At 34.0% G+C, this 19705-nt stretch overlaps 1 protein-coding gene across 1 annotated transcript; it reads right to left on the bottom strand.

The window, feature by feature from the left end:
• Nucleotides 1–4: 4 nt before the first annotated feature.
• agt (O-6-alkylguanine-DNA alkyltransferase) lies at nt 5–4324 on the bottom strand. The gene is made up of 2 exons (XM_085957300.1): nt 3931–4324; nt 5–1874 (listed from the first exon to the last, which is right to left on the bottom strand). Exons 1-2 carry the CDS (start codon nt 4237–4239, stop codon nt 1626–1628), a joined length of 558 nt encoding a protein of 185 aa, XP_085813426.1. The 5' UTR covers nt 4240–4324; the 3' UTR covers nt 5–1625.
• Between the last annotated feature and the right edge of the window lie 15381 nt (nt 4325–19705).

The raw sequence follows: 19705 nt of genomic DNA, 5'->3' as shown, positions 1-19705 counted from the left end.
AAAAAATTACGCCAAATCAATTTGTACTTTTAATTGTAAAATTATATATTCTAATATACACAAGAAATTATTCTAATAATGAGGTGCTGAGAATTGAATTAATACAATTGCTCCAGTGACCGAATTGAGTAAATCGACTTAAAGTTAAATAACATGTATATCATAAAATGTCTACCTAATATAAAATATAGATTATTAATGAATTGAAACCTAACAGAGAGGGTGTACAATTTATAAAACGCGATAGGACATGGTCAAAAACCAACCACCAGAAAAACAAGGCGGCTGACAGTTATTTTCTTACTTAATTGTCTTTCTGGTTGATATTAACGTCGTTTTACAGGTTGTATACCTCGTCTCTAATTAATGGAAGTCATTACTGTATATTCTGGATTAGGATTTCACAAAAGACATATTGCATGTTTTCTGGAATAGATAAAAATAAGGGGTCCTATACAATAATCACTCAAGAACTGTGTTTCTAAAGACAAGACGTCATATATTATTCACCTACGAAGGCTGCGCGGCTTAAGCGTTGGCCTATAGCGCCATGGGTCCCAAGTTTCAATCCTGGGTCTGGCAAGTACACATATTGTTTTTCAATTTGTGTATGTGTCAGGGTATGGACCTAATAAGTTGAGCAAGTGGCTCACATCCATTTCTCGTAAAAAAAAAACTGATAATACAAACTTCGACTCTGTGGAAGCCCATTTGATCTTATTAGGATCGGACATGGTCGGTCATAGTCACCAGGATAAAAATTCCACAAATCGACTGTTGTATTTTCAAACTTTGCATGAATCGGGTTCCAAATTGGTTTCTTATCCACCATATTCCCCGGATTTAACCCCCAGCGATTTCTTCCAGTGGAAAGAATTAGGATGTCATCGCCATAGTCAACGGCAATTTTGCAAAATTCAACAAAAACTATTTTTCAGATGGTATGAAAACATAGGAAAATCATTGGACCAATTACATATTATTATTATGTTCCAATAAAATGTGTTTATTGGATTTTTAACAAACTTTTCTAACTAACCTCATATAATAAACACAATATTTAAAAGGATAATATTGAAACTAGAAAATTGTGTAATGCCAAAAACACTACTTTACAGGAGAGACAAAAGATATTATGGTTTTGTATACAAATATATGGTTTTGTAGTTAAATCATCCATGATTTAATAAGTTACAATTTTTTTTGAATTACATAATTTGCAAGACAGATAGATATTAACAACGGCCACTAGATGGCATTAAAAGTCAATTTTCGATTAAAACGGAGTTATGCATTTTTCTAGTTTCAACGACGATAGGTACTTTCATCAAACAATGTCTCATAATAAGCATATATTTTACATTATCTGTATTCTGGACAAAACATGGGTGAACTATTATATTGATATTTTCAATTAAGAGAGATATAAATTTGTAAATTACACAAGAATGTAAATTAAATAAATGTATTATTTTACAAAACAGAAAAAGAAAACTTTAAACATCTATTATTGGTAAATAATCTTTTGTGTCAAAGTTAAGGAGACTCATTAGTTTTTTTTAAACAGAAACCAGCTATTTAAACAAATCAGACCTTCAATATCCAAATGAATAATAAGTATGGTTTCATTTGATTTTCTTAAAGCTATCCTCATGTTTCAATAACCAAGTTTTCCTGTCTTTACCGCTGCTGTAGCCACCCTGACTCCCGGAGGCCACTAAGCGATGGCACGGCACTATGATGACAAGATGATTCGCCCCAGCTGAGCTTCCTACTGCTCGGGCGTGTTTACTATCTCTCCCGAGCTGCTTTGCCAGGTCTGCGTAAGTCATGATGTTGCCATAAGATAGCTTGGATAACTGCAGCCAACTTTCCTGAAATTCATAAAAACTGATTTATGGATCCAAAGGCTAATTTTTCATTATTAAAAAGTTTCCTAAGATTGACCGATACTACCTCACTCATTTTTTACACTATGTATTTATCATAAAACTTTAATGCAGGTAAGTGGAAGTACCAAAATTATACAATTGAAACAATAATAAAAACCAGTGGCATAGCTAGAAATATTGGATGCTTAAGCAAAAATCACTCAAGGAAAGTATAAATCAAGTTCCCTTCGGACATCATCTTCAGTACTAAACTGTTTCCCATAAATATGATTTTGTAGACTGCAGAAAATATGGTAATCATGATACTTAGTAGTAGGTCAGGAAAATATAGTGTATGTGCCATGACTTCCCATTTATACTAAGTCTGTTTTTTGACAGTGTTTTGTGCCTAGTGTGAGAAATGACACCTCTTCTGTTGGCGGAAGAGAGCTTCATTTATTCTTCAGCTTGAAACAGAGAGGATTCTATCGCCAAGGAATTGAAAATTCAAGGGCATGATAAGAAGAAATCTTAAATAAATAAAATATATCTCAGATTAAACTTTTTTGGACCATTTCAAACATTTTTAAAATATCAGATTATTTACTTATGGGAAGACCTAATATAAAAGTGCACATATGAATTCCCACACATCACTTTTTTGAATGGCCCATATTTTTTCATAGAAATAAAAATAAACATAATATAAATCATGTTTTTCGTAAAACTATATAACATCTAATTTCTATCGTAATCCAGAAAAAAATTGTAATTAGAATTTGTTTCGTTCTTAAACTTTTCTTTAAAATTCTTTATAAGTGCTATGATATTGATGTCTTATAAGAATATGGTCGTACAGTCATATTGTAGGCAAAAACAGAGGTAAAATGTATCTAATAAATTACCGTAATGACTTACATACAGGAAATAAAGATGTAATGCAAGTTTTTTTTATTGCTTTCTATATGTAGAAGTTGGTCATTCATACATTTTTGTATTCATGCTTTATAATTATACTCTTGCAATAAAGTAGATTATCCTTATGTGACATCAAAACGGCTAATCGAAGATCTTCAGAGCAACCATGAATTAGCTTATTTATGTATAATGAATGCCTACTATACCTACATAGCCTAAATGTGTAAAAATCACAAACTTTATTTGAACAAATACGCACTTATGGCATACATCCGGATACAGTAGAATCTCAATATAACAGACAAATGCGGGTGAGGCGGTGTCCATTAAAGCCGAAAGTGTGTTATATAAAAACACAAACAAATTCCTGTTTATTCGCGTATTTGGATGATATATCTATATACACCCGTTGTGGAGTGACGTTAATGATCGATCTGGATGCGCTTGCTTTCGGTAATCCTGCTTTGAAAAAAGATTAAAGTTCTGTTTGCACTTTTGAAGTCTAGTGGTTTTTTTTTTAATCAACTTTTTAAAATTACGTAAATGCTCTCCCTCCTCACCCTGCAGTGGTGCTACAAAAGAGATCTACGCACTGCAGGTCTGGCATGGCGGGAGGCCCAAGATTTGGCGATGGATCGAGGAAAGTGGCGCGAACTTGCCCTATGCCCCAACGCTGGGTCGTGACAGGGTGCAAGAAGAAGTAATGAGAGTAATGTATTAATTGTAATAATTTCGTTATATGATGAATGGTCAATAAATATTAGATTATCATGCGTGTCATGACACTTAGATTTAAACATCTATAACATTAACAGGCTGTTTTTAATAATTGTCAAATTTGACCGGATATTTTGTCCGTTATATCGAGGTTCTACTGTATTACCTACTTAATTTGAGAGAAGTAAAGATTTTTAGAAAGCCATGTCTATTAAATACTGTCTAGAAGCTGTTATTCGGTGGAACTACAGGAAGCTGACATAACCTATGAAGACACAAAAAGATTGAGCGTCGAAGATTGATTTCCTGAAGGCATCGCCTTGTGTCCACAGGGGAACGAATATGGACGAATGAGAAAATGGTAAGATAGTAAAAAGTGTGCGGGAATTTAAAAGTAATATAATTGTTGTAAATCATTAGGTACCTTTTGAAATTCTGTGCCAAAAAACTTAACAGGTGTTGAAAACTCCTTCAAAGTTCCTTCAAAATATTTTCCAAGCTCGTCCTTCAATAAATGTAGTATCTTTGTCTCACCGATGGATAATTCACAAGACAACTCATTCTTTATAGCTTCGATTTTCTTATTTAACTTCTTCCCATCGTCAAAGTCGAGTAAATAAAGGCAGTCTTCACCAGCGATAGCTGTCATGCATCCCAACGGAGTGTCAATTTTACATTGTGTTAAAGAAGAGGAATTATCAACTTTGCGTTTTAACGGATTACTTTTCGACATTTTTTTATACGTTAAAATACCAATTGTATTCAGTATAAAAGCAGAAATAAACAGGAATAACAATCAACATATGACTTTAAACTTCAAAATAGCGAGGGATAATAACGCGTGTTGCCATTCCTTAAATATTGCCATCGCTAAAAAATATTAAAACATTATTATAATGTCACAGCTACAGTAATAATCCATAAATAGTACTTACCATAAAAAATGATTATTTAGTAATATTAATGGAACTTTAATACTTAAATTTAAATATACATCAATATAATAATAATTAGTTGTAACATAATAATAGTAGGTACGTACATTAAAAACGAAACAATGATGCGGTTCGTCGATTGTATATGTATGTATACGTACGACTACGCGGTCATCGGCTGCCAGGCATTAATAAATTATCACGGCTCCCCATACGCACACGCACACGCACATTATCGACCGACCGCATTATTGTTTCGTTTTTATTGTACCTACTTACTAATCAGGACTGAAATTAATCTTGAAGAAGCCCTCGGATAATTTTATCGTATTGGGAGCCCAAAAACATCAAAATTACACATAGCAATGACATATTAACACAATATAGGTACCTAACTAAAAAAGAGTTATTTAAAAAATAATAGTCTTCTTCTTGCTTTGTTTGTAAAATTATGTCTAATTATATTGAGCATTTTCAGGCTTTCGTTTCGTGTTGGGTCCATAGAGTGTTATGTAAATAATTTTTATTTCGTGTCAGTACCTACGGACAATTATTATAGTTAATATTACCTGTTAATGTTGTTTGCGGATATCTGTAGGTTACAGGCACTTAATAATAATTACGTAGGTACATATTATAAGTACCTATTGACAAATTCGAACATTTGGAAAATAAATTTAGAAAATAATGAATAATAATTATTGGATTCCCATCTTCTAAAAGTTGCGCAATCCAGGGCCCTTACTAATTTGGGAGGCGGGGCGGGGCAAGGGTTCTAATATCTAATATCTAGTAGACCCATGTGTAAGTTGCCGATTCATTTTATTTTTTCACATAAATTAATAAAAATAAGAAAGGTTGGAAAAAACCAATGCTTCGCACTATTAACAAAATAATTCCACCATGATCTCATACGTTTTACGGCAGTTTCATATTTGGCTGACTAATTATAATATGTATGAAGCGGAAAGGCCATATTAAGTACACCATGATTTGCTTTACTATTTGAAATCTCGCTAACCCATTCATTGAGTCTTTACTATCAGAAACAGCAATCGCACATTAAATTCACATTATTATTTATATTACAATATTATTTACTCCATTAAACTTATGTATTTCCAAGATTAAACGTATAAAATATCAACAATAGATAAAAAAAATTATATTAACAATGGAAAAAATGCCAATCCCGGGACCAGTCCCGGGATACCGGGATTGTCAAATTGTAATTCCGAAATCCCGGGATCAGAATTTTGGCTCGGGATTGGATTCCCTACTCCTGGTTATACCTTATTATTAATTATAAAAAGTTCTTATTCCGACTATAATAATATTATAAAGAAAATGGAAAAAATTCACCATTTACGCGGAAATAACCATAAAATTGTCATATAAAACGATTTAAAGAGAAAAAATTAATACCGAACTAAACCAGAGAATGATCGCAAAGAATATTTTATTGGTAATTACAGTAAATTATTGTCGGTAGTAGAACTACAAATAATTATTCTGCCTCTTTATTTTATGTTTTTAGTAGACACTTCAATAGTTCGGTAGGTAAGCTGTCGTTATAACGTTTTAAGGAAACGATTTTCAAACCCTGACATCCAGTTGCAGTTCCTTGAGAGAATTGGTAGTAGGTACAGCCCACTTAAATCTTTATAAAGGATTATTTGTGGCATCCAGTCAAAAGATTAAAATGCAGGGTTGGGATATTTATAGGCATACGTTGCATTTCTTACTAATTTCTTTATTAGTAGATACTTAATTCAGCTACGTAGGTATATATTATGTAAGTATTGATTTTAAACTATTTAAACGTTAATTAGGTATGTATGTTTTATTGAAGAGTGAATTTTCACACGAATTAAAAAAGTAGCGTTCTCTATTGAAAATACATAACTTTTAAAAGTCTTAAAAATACATAATATTAGAAAAAAAGTCTATAAAACAGATTTTCCAGCCTATACATATTTTAAATACCTACCTATGTTCAACACTCACACACTGTGGAGTTTATCCAATTATCGATGACGTCGTAAAACAAAACCGGTGTTTTTTGGAAAATGTGGTGAAGTAAGTACCTACATATTACTAAAAAATATATATATGCATAAAATTAACACTACGTTCACAAAGAGGGGAGTAAATTATAATTCAGTGGTGGTTGAACACACATGGAGAACGATGGCGCAAATTGATTTCAAATACATTTAATATCATAAAATCTAGATAGGCAAGGTCCACCCCAAAACAGTGACGGCAGTATTAGAGCGCCGTCGCCTTTAATTTTTAGTATCAAATTGTCGTATTGGATGTCTACGTATCTACCTAACTAAGCACATGTTATATTTTTTTTGGCGATCTTAAATGGATAAATACACAAAAGGTCCTTAAATTGATATACACACCATCCACCAATTATTGTTGTATTGGATGTCTTCATATCTACCTAACTAAGCACATATATTTTTGTGGCGATCTTAAATGGATGGACAGTGATGGTTTTGATTTATGGATGTCTGCAATGCTACAATATTTGGAGGCACCCCTATGAAATGTTTGCCAACACGATAAATCGCCATTATAATGTGTATTTGTTCAACAATAAAATACCTAATATGGTTATGTTGTTAGTATTTAATATGGTTCGATTATTTTTTAAACAATATTGTCTTTCTAATGAAACGATGACGTCATCGTCTGATCCGTGGAATAGCGATATTGCTCTCAAAAGTTGTCAAATTTGCATTTGTTCCTTCACTCGCCCCCCTTAATACTGTGCCGTCCATATATAACGCATGACCTGCCTACCCTCATGGGCATGGCTCCCACAAGGGGGGGCTGACATGGCTCTAGCCTGGTGGCCCGGGGTTAGGGGGGGGGGCGTGGCCAGTTAAGTGAGATATACATACACCATAATTTGCTTTAATAGTAAAAAAAGTCGCCTTGCTAGGGGTTAACACTAATGTTAAAATATCACTCTGCCCTTCACCTTAACGATAGGTAGGGGGGGGGGCACCAAACATCCTAGTCTGGGGACCCGCTTCCGGATATGGGGGCCATGCTCACGGGACATCACTGCCCCAGGCTGTAGATGTAGAGTATCGACCGAGGAATAAGCATCGAAGTTGGCTATATATAAGTCATTTAATATTTTTTTTATTGAATTTTAATTGTAAGAAAAAATAATATACTTAGCCAAACCCTGCATTAAAAGCCAAAACAAAGACAATGAAAATGTACCTATCTTCCCTATCTTGTTCGCGAAATATAACAATGCCTAACCACTTTTGTTTTTCCGAGAAGTGACAAGCGCTCCTCTCGTCACTTTCTGAGCACCTTTAAGTTTTTTTCTTCCTCCCTCTTCAGCGCAGTGAGACGGAGACATTTTTTTTAAAATGACGTTTAAAAAGAGGGAACTTCCATCCTTAATTGAAGGATCAAAAAATTAACCTACACAATTAGTGCTTTCCCTATTGTGATTCAATAAAGGTTATCCATGGATAATATTATTATTAATAACATTCGAAACAATAATAAAAACCTAAATAATAATTAAGAGCATAACTAATAATAATTGAGAAACATTGATCAGGGCCTGTACCTGCGCACATAGAAAAATGGTATGGGAGAGGTCCATTTTATTTTCGTAAGAATATCCATAATAATAATTTATTTTTGTTTTTTTAAGCGACAGGAGGGACTTCTACAAAATACTTTGCATTTATCCCGCCGCCACATTTTCCGGATAAATTCCCCATACCCATACACTCCGCACTTTGAGTCTAGCGGTGGGAAGTTGGAATCCAGCTATGAGTTATTGCGACTGGTCGCATTTATGAGTGATTATCGAATGCTAGTGGTTATAATTGAGTGGTTGACAAGCATAGTGAACCAAGTCCATTCTGGTTATTTTAGAGTAAGCTAGGTTCAAACATGATTTTTGAGTATTTCTTATTCTGTAAGGGTATGATTTCCCTTACATAATAATAACTTAAATGTACTCAAAATAACACATCGGAATTCCAATCATAAGAGAATTAGAAATACTCAAATATTATGTTTGAACCTAACTTACTCAAAAATAACCAGAATGGACTTGATTCACTATGCTTGTGAACCACTCAATTTATAATATATTTTGTGTTCGTTTGTGTCGTCTTCGCTGTCTTGTTTTCAGAGATGCCGCGTCCGAATATTACAGCAAACATTTAATGCCTCAGATAGTTGCACGAATTCGTGATACCATGACCATATGCGCGCCTGATCAAGTATTTATTTCCAAACATTTTCTTTTGTTCTTTACCATATTTTGTAAATAATTTAGGAAAGAGGTAATGGGATGACTCGGCGCTGCCAGCTGGACGCCGGGCCAAATGAGCGACGGACAACTGGGTGAATGCAATACACAAAGGAATATTCAATAGACATACCTATCTACTACTACTCTATGGCTTGAAATAAAATGTAGTGTAGACTAATATATAGAATCAATCTTCCTATTATTTTAAATACATTTTGCCAATATTTCGGATTCAGCAATTATTTTCAGTGGCGTGCTTAGGAAATTAGAGGTCTGATGCATTGACTAATTTTGAGACTTCCACGTTGAAAAATAAAATAAAACCGTACAATACAAATACCAATGTAGCTGCTTAATGAAAATAACAGTGTGTTTCTTCCCTATACAATTATTATGGAAGATGACATTGATGATAATATATACTAATATTATTCGTTTATTTTCTTTAGGATAAGTGTTTTGGTATATTTTAATAATTATTTTATGACTGGTTTGAACTGTTTCGAGACCATATTTTAAATATTCTGACGAATAGATTCTTTTGCGTCAAAGAAAGTCGCCTCTGAATTTATTATGCCTGACGCTGTTAACAAAAATAAAGAATTTTTTCCCTACAAACTCACATTTAAAGAAGTCGGACTTGTATGTGGTTGAAAATAATATTATATAAGTAATAATATTCTAGGTGTGTATTTTTGTATAAAATTGTATGTGTACCTATATGTATGTTTTATATTGTATATAACTGGTACATTAGTAGTCATAGGTTTAATTACATTATTTATTTATTTAAAAAATACACATTGAGCACATAACAAATTGTTAATTCAAGACGTTCACAACATGGCATATGGAATAAAACGTACAGGTAAATCAACTTAGTAGAGAAAAAAACAAAGCAAAAAATAATTTTATAGCAAAAGAAATAAAATGAAAAAAAACAACAATAATAATTCAAGAAAATTACAGATTAAACAATAAAATAGGATTTTAACAAAATAGATATTGCATCGGCATCATGATCTAATGATGGGAGGGGGTGATATATTGATATTAGGATTAGAGGGGGGGGGGGGCGTTAATTGTAGAGAACGTGTTACAAAACCAACAAAATTAAAACTTATTTTTTTACTGAGAATAAAAAATTCATTTACTATGATGTAAGTAGGTACTCGTACCTAGTGAAATCTATCATTTTCAACGAATTTATTTTTTAAATAATAGTAAGATCTCAAAAATTGGGTGACATTAAGACTGGGAGGGGGGGGGGGGCGGATGAAAAAAATGCAAAATCATGTGTCGTCATTTTTTATGGACGAGTCCTGCAAAGTGTGTTGGTCATGGCCCCCATATCATTGAAGCGGGTCCCCAGGCCACGATTTTTGGCGCCCCCCGTCCCTCCCAACCTATCGCTAAGGTTCAGGGCAGTAAAATGTTCTACAGTAGTGTTCCCCAAATGATATTCCGTGATTTTTGGTATTTTTAAATAAATCCACTTGAATTGTCGGCACTCAGCATCATTTATTATGAAGCAGTGATCGCGACCCCCTTTTGTGATAGCCAAGTAACATGCGACTTTTCACCATATTGGATAAATAGTAATTTTTAATAATCAGGAAATACGCTAAAAATAATTATAAAATTAAAGTCCACTCGAGAAATAGCCCCTCAGGCAATGACATTAATATGGACGAATCATCTAGAAAATAAAATGACACTCACTTTGTGTCGGGTCTGCCGGATGGCGAAATTCATATTTTAATATCGGTATCCTACGCTCAAATGAACATTCTGCTTGCAAGCGGTCTGGCGACACCGCTGGGTCGGCCCATACAAAATTTCTGACTGTCAGGTTTCGACTCCACCGTTATTATTGTGTTACAAAATGCCAATGTGCCTATTTAAAAATTGTAAAAAAAATCTACTAAACACTCCAAGAAAGATGGGATATCACTTTGCATGTGTTAGTATTATTTATTATTTATAAAATGCCATTTTAAGATATTGATGAATGTTTATTCAATGCAATTGAATGACAGGAACCATTGGACAGTCAGTCGCCTGTGATTCGTGGGCTCACTTGCGTCTAATCTCCGAGAAGTCGTAAGTAACTGAGAATCTGTTTCTAACGCAATGAGTCATGACACTAATACGCCATTACAATAAAGGTTATATTACTATAAATTCTCGAAGCTTGTATCGCATAATGGAAACGGATACGTCAATGGTCACGTGACATCTACCTATACATCTGTGAATGACTTTCATGCACAATTTCTCGTGCGCGCCGGGTATGAAGTGAGTCGTCCATTTAATATGTCATTGCCCTCAGGAGACTTTTTTTTTACTATTAGAGTAAATTTGTCGTGTGTTTATCTCACTCGACCCGCCGAGCCCCTTCTAACCTCGGGCACCCAGGCTATAGCCCTGTCAGCATCTCCCTTGTGGGGGCCATGGTGTTGGTATAGTGAGTAATACTTGATAATATCGACGTTTGATAGGTAAAATTCACCCAACTGCATTTATTTCAGACAGTCCTGCACCGCGATTTCCTAACTATCGACTCGTGTGTCACCAGATGACATGACGCAATTGTGACGTCAGCCAATACACGCTCGAGGCATGCCGCCCAGCGCACAGTGCTCACCGTAGATATTATTATGATGAAACACCTATATGTGTATGGTGACAATGAATAACGCCGCTGTCGGACCAGCGTTATTTTCTCGAATGCTATTATCACTCCGGTAGTACGTCACAATTATGTCATATGATGTCATGTCGAGCGGGAAGCTTGCACTCGCAAGTTCTAACATAGGGCCGCTGAAAACATAATGTTATTATCCAAGAAGAATTTTTTCCAAAATATTTATTGATAAATTATAATATTATATTTATACCAGCTTTGTGATGTTTTTCTCATGTAAAATTTGCAAAATTTGATGAAGTTAATGTAAATTTTCCCTAATGTCCACATTGTAACTTAGTATATTTTACATCTGAAACGACAATAGAGTATAGGTACCTTCTCACAAAGGTAGAAGACATGTAGGTATAATTATACGTTTATATTATAAGAGTAAAGTACCTAATATCAAGTCGGTATATTGTATTATATTGTTGACATCATAAACGATTTAATGGTCCGTGAAATCCGACCTCTAAATAGGGGAACGGTATTAAAAATGACATTTAATAGAGACATTACGTCGCTAATGATTTCACGGGGAAATATTTCGCAAAATGCACTCTGTATGAATGCGTATAGGTACACACTGGTAGGTATAATATTTTTGCTGGTTTTTGAAAAGTGATCGGTTAGGTTAGGACAGGGGTCGGCAAACTCTTGGATGAAAAGAGCCAAATATGAGTATCACAACGGTTAAAAAAATTCGAGAGCCATACATATATTTTTATAAATATGATTTATTTCAGTGAATGTTGTTATTTATTTATCATGTGAAGATGATTTTAACGCAAATGTAAGTTTTTTTATTGTTGACATTATAAATATAATTTTTACAGAAAATTAGTTACATTCAATTTTCACGCATTCCTTAAAACTAATGTGACCAATGACCTTCCTTGCACTTCTTTGGAGAGTATCTGTATGTTTGGTATGTAACTTGTAGTTTTCAATTTTATGCGTGACTCCAAATTCTCATCGATTATTTGGTTTCTCTAAATGGTATTTATATTGTTCATCGTAGTATCTACCTTAGTATGTAGATCTTTTAGAGCGATCTGCTGTGTTGTGAAATTAAATTGCATTTTTCTCTCTCCAAATCCTCAATTTTGGTGGCAAGACCTACAAATTTGGAGCTACATAACACTTTGCTTGGTAAATCCACCAAAAAAAAAAATATTTGAAAAGTGCTCGTGTCAATATTTAATTTGTCGACTTTTGCAATGGGCGGATTTAAAACGAAAACAATCATACCTTTTTTGTAAGAAATGTGAATTGACAATTTGGCAAAGAACTGCACGCCAATACCCGAAGAGCCGCATGTGGCTCGCGAGCCGCGATTTGCCGATCCCTGGGTTAGGAGATTCCGAGTAGACTTATTATAAATGTAACAATCAGATTACGTTATAGTATTCTATGTGATAATGACAGTAGCAGTTGTTATTTAAAATAGCCACTTAGCATTATAGCGCCTGTACATGTGCACGGATTTACTGGCAGCAATAGTGTGTATTTTAACTATGATGACAATATCTGTTTACACGTAAAAGTGCTGACTGCCTATCCAATCTCATTCTTCAAGAGTAAGCGAAACGCGATGTTGTCATTTTATGGTACTATTTGACAGATCGTAAAAATCGGTTAACCTCAAAATGAGTCTCTTCGCGGTGAAGTTCATTTTTTAGCCGGGAGGTTCGCCACTATCGTTCTACTGTCGCAAGAAAATTCAGAAGTTTCCGAACTTTTTTGACTCATGCATGCAATCTTGCAATTTGCATGACAATGCGTGTTTACACGTGCATTTTCTTGTTATGGCCGCGATATTACGTACTGTCAGCAGTAAATCCATGCACGTGTAAACAGGGTAGGTATTAGGTATATGAAAATAAATTACGGATATTATGAACGCCCTATAAATTAGACCGCCCCCTTGAAATGCACATTTTGCCCGTTTGTACGGGACGGGCCTGGGTATGGTGATTTCCCCTGACACTATAGATGCGCGGGGTCTGGTATAAAATAGAAAAAATGCCGAAATTATGTTATATTATTATTATTACTTATAACTTTTGACCAAATAAAAATAGCGAAATAAAAAATTTACCACTATGTAGCTAACAATGGGTCCCTTGACAACATGTGGGTCTATTCTATACTTATCGAACACTAAATTGATAAATAGTATCAAACTTAGGGTAGGTTTGTATCAAAATATTAGCACTTATTGTAACAATTACACGAAGCCGGTTTTTATTGTTGCAATAAGTGCGATATTTTAACAGCAGCAAGATAGGTGCTGTTAAAATATAGCACTTATTGCAACAATAAAAACCGGCTTCGTGTAATTGTTACAATAAGTGCTAATATTTTAATACAAACCTACCCTAAGTTTGATAATATTTTTCACTTTATCACTTTAGCGGTCGATAAGCATAGCATAGACCCAATGGTATGTAAAACTCCCACCTCCGCACCCGTTATGTATATGCAGCCACGTCGATGCGCGGCCGCCTAACATAACCCTTACATGTGCCAGATCAAAGAATGTAAGCTCTCATTTTGTCCCGAGCAGAGCCGCACGGGACTGGTGATGCAACCTTGCATTGAAGTGCGACTGCATGATGTCAATCTATATGGCAACTATCAAAGTGACTTTAATTTGAAGAGTCGCAAGGGGAGTCGGGAGTGTCCCGCTCCCCGTACGCTCTGGCGAATTTAGTAAAGGCCGCAACATTGGCCTCGGTTGCCACCATGTCCGCGTGTACTATTGAGCCCGAATGGGGTTGGACCCGGGCAAACAACTCCGCTCGTTCGGGGCCCATAAGTGGACAGTCCCAGGGTCCCTTGACAGTAAATATCAGGTTCAAATCGGTCAGACTCTTAATTTCGGCACAATGAATAAGGGAAAACAGGCATCGATATCTGCGTTCCGGCGGCCATTTTATGCTTTGTAAATCATTAATTAATTTAATAAACATAATAATTAAAAAAAAAACAACATTTATTTCGCTACAACCGCCCTCGCTGATAAACATAGGCTCACTTTTTTCTCGGAGACCCATAATATTGGAAGCGAAAATGATAAATTAAATATACTTATTGCTATAAAGCCAAGTATCTAAAAAATGGAATTAAAGATTACATTATACCTGGTGAATATTCTGGTAATTACAGCAAAATTACTAATGGTGTTATTAACCGGTTAAGTACCCAGAGCGTCTATGAACGACTTAATTACACCGATTCTTACGTTAATTACTATCAATTAACTAATTGCGGCATAGAAAGGATTAAATCCACATGGGTACCACATTATTATTATTTTTAGAAGTGAAAAAATAGAAACTTTTCCTATGTCCATATAATTAATTATTTCTCATAAACGGTGCAGTATACGCGCCGTTTTATTGTCACGAAACATCAGTTAAATGTCAATTTGTCCCGAAGGAGTTTCAAATCTCCCCTAATAGTTTGAACTTAAAAAGTCTAATACAGGCGCTTATATAATAGTAAAGTCGTTAGCTTATTTTGCATGAAATAATAACGCAAAACAATGGCGAATTATGCCGATGGTAAAACCGTAACTATAATCGATTTATTGATAACAAAGTGCCAATAACGACGATTATAGGTTAATTATTAGATATAACAATAATGCAGGCCGTAGCGGCTATATTTTATTCTTAACCCACGGTCACTTCAAAGTGGAACATAATATAATATGGCTATTGGCTAGGTCACCGTCATCTTTAGATTAATAAAGCCTGAGCATAACTTTTTGCGCAAGCAACGAGTGGTCCACTGCCATACTATTTATTGATAACGTACTTGCAAGCAGAGTTTGGTATTATATAATGACCGAAGAATATAAATAAGTCATTAGTTATTGTCGTTTAGAATCGACTGTTACATTGACAAACGTCCTAGTGTATAATGATATTATTATACACAGAAGTTTACTTACTTTGATCGTCACTTCCAATTATTAATACCTAACACATAACCACTAAATCAGATGAACTCCAATGTATCCAAGATACGTTAAAATAGTCTGAAAGAAATCTGAAACTAAGAATACTCCGACAAGTGAACACGACAGATGCGTCAGTATGAGCACTCTATAGACAATGACAGGTCATCCATAGACAACGGGAGGGGCGAAAAGTAGGACCAGTCGTGTAATGTATCGGCTTCCTTCTTCAGTGGGCAATGACTAGCTACTATACTATACGAATCTAAGAATCTCTATTCTCTATTGATCGTCAGAACGCTTATACGCCAGATAAAAAAATCCAAGCTAGATGCCTATTTAAATATGCTAGGTCTGTCATCTGGTAACAAAAACGCTAAGTTGGCAATGATGCTGGAAACACACTTTTGTTGAAGGTAGTACCTATTAGGTATCTCCAACTTGGTTTTTAATCGCGATAAGTTTTGTATCGAAAAAAATAATGAATTGTGATAAAAATTATGTGCCTGTCTCGCCATTCATTACAAAATCGCCTCTGTTGCAATATTTATCCAAACAAACGGGCACTTAGGGCCCAATTAGGCGTAAGCAGCAAATACGCAAAGCACTGGGAGCCCCCTTTTAGGAAATCTGTCAAGTATAGTGGGCAAGATTAGACACGAAGATTCAATACTCAACAAGAAGAAACGTGACAAGTAGTGTACCATATTGTTAGGTACACACTGCTTTATATAAAAAACGTGGGAAGAATGTTTCAATGTTGACAGTGTGTATTATTGTTGGTTGGTATGAACAAGTCCGGTCGAAGGGACTGTGCCACCCCTGTACGAAATTATGCATCGTTAAAAATTACATGAAAATATTCAAGAAGAAATGTATTTCCACAGATATTATTATAATGTCAATAAAAACTAAACATCGCTGCTCTAAAATTATTATTGTTACATAGTTAAATAATCACATGGGTCGGGATTAGGGATTCCAATCCCGGGATTCCGAACCATTTTCGATAGTTACATTTGAATCCCGGGATCGGTAAACATAATTCCGAGACTTTCGGGATTGATTTTTTTATCATTTTTTATGGAAAATAAAATAAAAACGAAAATATAACAGAAAAAATACTTTTAATAACATATAACTACATTAGAAATAAACTGAGTTGGAATGAAGTTTGATTTAGTACGCATGTGTTGCCAATTCATTTTATTTATTAATAAAAATGTGAAAGATTTGGAAAAAAACAATGCTTCGCACTTTTAACAAAGTGATTCCACCATGTTCTCATACGTTTCACGATAGTTTCATATTTGGTTGACTAATTAGATTTATGAAGCGAAAAGGCCATAAACCATGGTTTACTTTACTATTTTAAATCTCATTAACTCTTTACTATCAGAAACAGCAATCTCATATAATAGATATATGTAAACACAATATTGATTCTGTTTCTACGAAATTTTATAAATGAAAATCGTTTAGATTTGTAAATAGTTTAACATAAATTAAAAATTCCACATAATATGTACGAAGCAGGTAACATCCGTGAAGTGAATTTAAGAAATATAATAAATAAATCAAGAAACATTTAGTTAGAAGTTTCAGCCATTTACACCTAAGCTTTCTTCTTTTTATAGAAAGTAAACCATTGCGCACTACCAGAAAATGCTATTCTGGAGCCCCATTGGTCACAGGAGGATCACCGGATAATAAATAACCATTTTTTGCTGCCTTACGTAATCGTAACAGAAAAATAATAAATCCGTTTATTTAAATGAATTTAGAGGTGGGAAAGTAGAGCTAGTAAGAGAGTAGGTAGAGAGTAAAAAATAAAGCTAGCTAGAGTAAAATATTATACTAGATTTATTTTTGACCGATTTTATCAATGTTATTATTTGTACTCGTATATATAAATTTTTTCCTCCCGGTATCGTCAAATTGTAATCCCGAAATCCCGGGATCAACATTTTGGCTCGGGATTGGATTCCCTAGTCGGGATGATAGACGGTATTAATTTATATGTTGGTAAAACTAGCGATGACCCGTTACTTTTGCGTGTGAAATACAGAAAGAAACAGATAATATACATACTTTACAATAATTGAGAAATAAAGTGATTCTTGTGATTAAAAGTTTGATATCTAGGAGTGATCACTTATTTACCCACGCCTCATTGCATGTTGTTGCAAGTGCGGTATTTTCGAAATTTCGAGAATCAAAACGGAAATCCTCCTTATAATATAGTATAAATTGTACCTATACTGTAATCAGTTTAATCAATAGGTAAAATATGAAGTGTATGTATGAGAAAAAACGTGTCGGACAATAGATATCTGTTGATGATGTTACCGGAAGGAACACGTTGGTCGAGTAGACTGATTTAAGGCGATGTCTTTACCTACCAGAGGCACCTAGCGGAAAAATACGAAGCTTGCAATTTGAGACATTTTTTGATAATTTACATTTTCAACTGTATTAATTAATAAATTAATATGTAACTGAAAACATTAAAAAGAAAAATATTTTTTATTTTAAGTTAAAGATAAACTCACAATAATAATTATTGTAAAAAATGTTATAAAATGTGAATTTGTCAAAGGACCCCATCTTATTATTACATAATTATATTGTATGGTCATAGTTATTATTAAAATTAAGTTTATCAAGTTTAGTGTTCTATGATGTATCTAAGAGATTTTTGACTAATTCATAGTTTTAATATTTTTTATATTTATTTAAAAAAAACATTGATTTTTATAAAAATATAAATGTGTATAACTTGAAATCCTTTTTATTTATATCAAATCTTATTTGGGTATGGTCCCAATATTGAACATGAAAAACTCACCCAACTGATAATTATATTATCGACAGTAGGTACCTATTATAATCGAAAAAGATTTTAACCATTTTGATACGGTGGCCATAACAGACCTAATTGGCGTGTAGGCAATGATTTTTATCCCCAAAATTAAATTCATCTAAAAAAATAATGGAAAAAGACGAAGAAAAGTTCTACGAATTCTGTGTTGTGATCTCAAAACATATCTTATCACCGTATTATTATGCCATCAAATCAATGTTCCCAACCCTTAAGTCAGCTGTTCGTGCGCTTAGGGGTTGCAAAGTACCTGTCACAATTCAACCCCTATAACGTTAGCCCGCTGGATCAGTAGCGTTATCAACAAACAAAGAATGGGTTCATGCACTGACGTATTATAATTATTATATTATAATAACAAAGTGTCTGAAAAATAAAATAACTACAAATGTTTAGTCTACCCGGAAATATAGTAAGAAATTTTCATTCATTCATTCCGACCATGTCCGATCTTAATATGATCATAATGGGCCTCCACATGTTTGTATTAACAGATTTTTGTTTTTTTACGAGAAATGGATGTCAGCCACTTGCTCAACCTGTTAGGTCCATACTCTGACTCAAAAACAATATATGTACTTGCCAGACCCAGGATTCGAACCTGGAACCCACGACACTATAATAGGCCGACCGGCCATCGTGGGGAAATTTTACCCATTTGTAATAAACAGATAAATACAGATGAAAGTGACGGAGAAATGAACGCTACTTGTATTGTAATAAGGGCTAATATCCAAACTGCGTTAATTTTTATACGTAAATTTATTGTTAAGTACATTAATTTAAAATAAACGAAAACTATAGAGTAGTTGCAAGTATATTATTTTCGTCAATTTTCAAGTTTCATGCAGTCGGTACGAATAATGCAGTTAAAGGTGTGCAAGTTTCATCAATATTGGTCCCGTAGCTTTTGAGTTATTTATTAATCAAGGAAACAGTCTATCAATGCAATCGTGACAGTGTATATAATTATATTTTTTATTTGTTAATAATTTAATAATAAATAAGTATGTAAAAAAATCCTTTCCTTAGACGACATAACAATATTATTAAATTACCCTCAACGCTTCTATTGAATTTACTTATATGGCACCGCACTGATTATGGAGTGTCTCAGGTCTCGTTCAATATGTCCCAATTTACTTTCAAAATCTAACTAAGCATCACCCCTCTCCTGATTTAGATTCGATTTCAACGCACGCCCTTCTAGACACTGCTTATTTGCAGTGATTTTTTACGTAGATAGGCTAATTTAATTTTTAAATAATAACATAGCAGTTTGATTTAATAAACTCCATAGTTTTATTAGGTATTTTACTTGATGACAAAAATATAAGTGTGTGGAGGCCTTCAGTTTCAAGAATGATCGTGAAGTTAATAACGATCCCAATATTTTTATTGGTTTATGCGTTCAATTG

Source organism: Rhyacophila brunnea, unplaced genomic scaffold, assembly GCF_057557595.1.
Source record: "Rhyacophila brunnea isolate RB1 unplaced genomic scaffold, BYU_Rbru_1.0 scaffold_6, whole genome shotgun sequence".
NCBI lineage: Eukaryota > Metazoa > Arthropoda > Insecta > Trichoptera > Rhyacophilidae > Rhyacophila > Rhyacophila brunnea.
The sequence above is the reverse complement of the archived record's forward strand: the minus strand, read 5'-3'. Positions and strand labels throughout refer to the sequence as shown.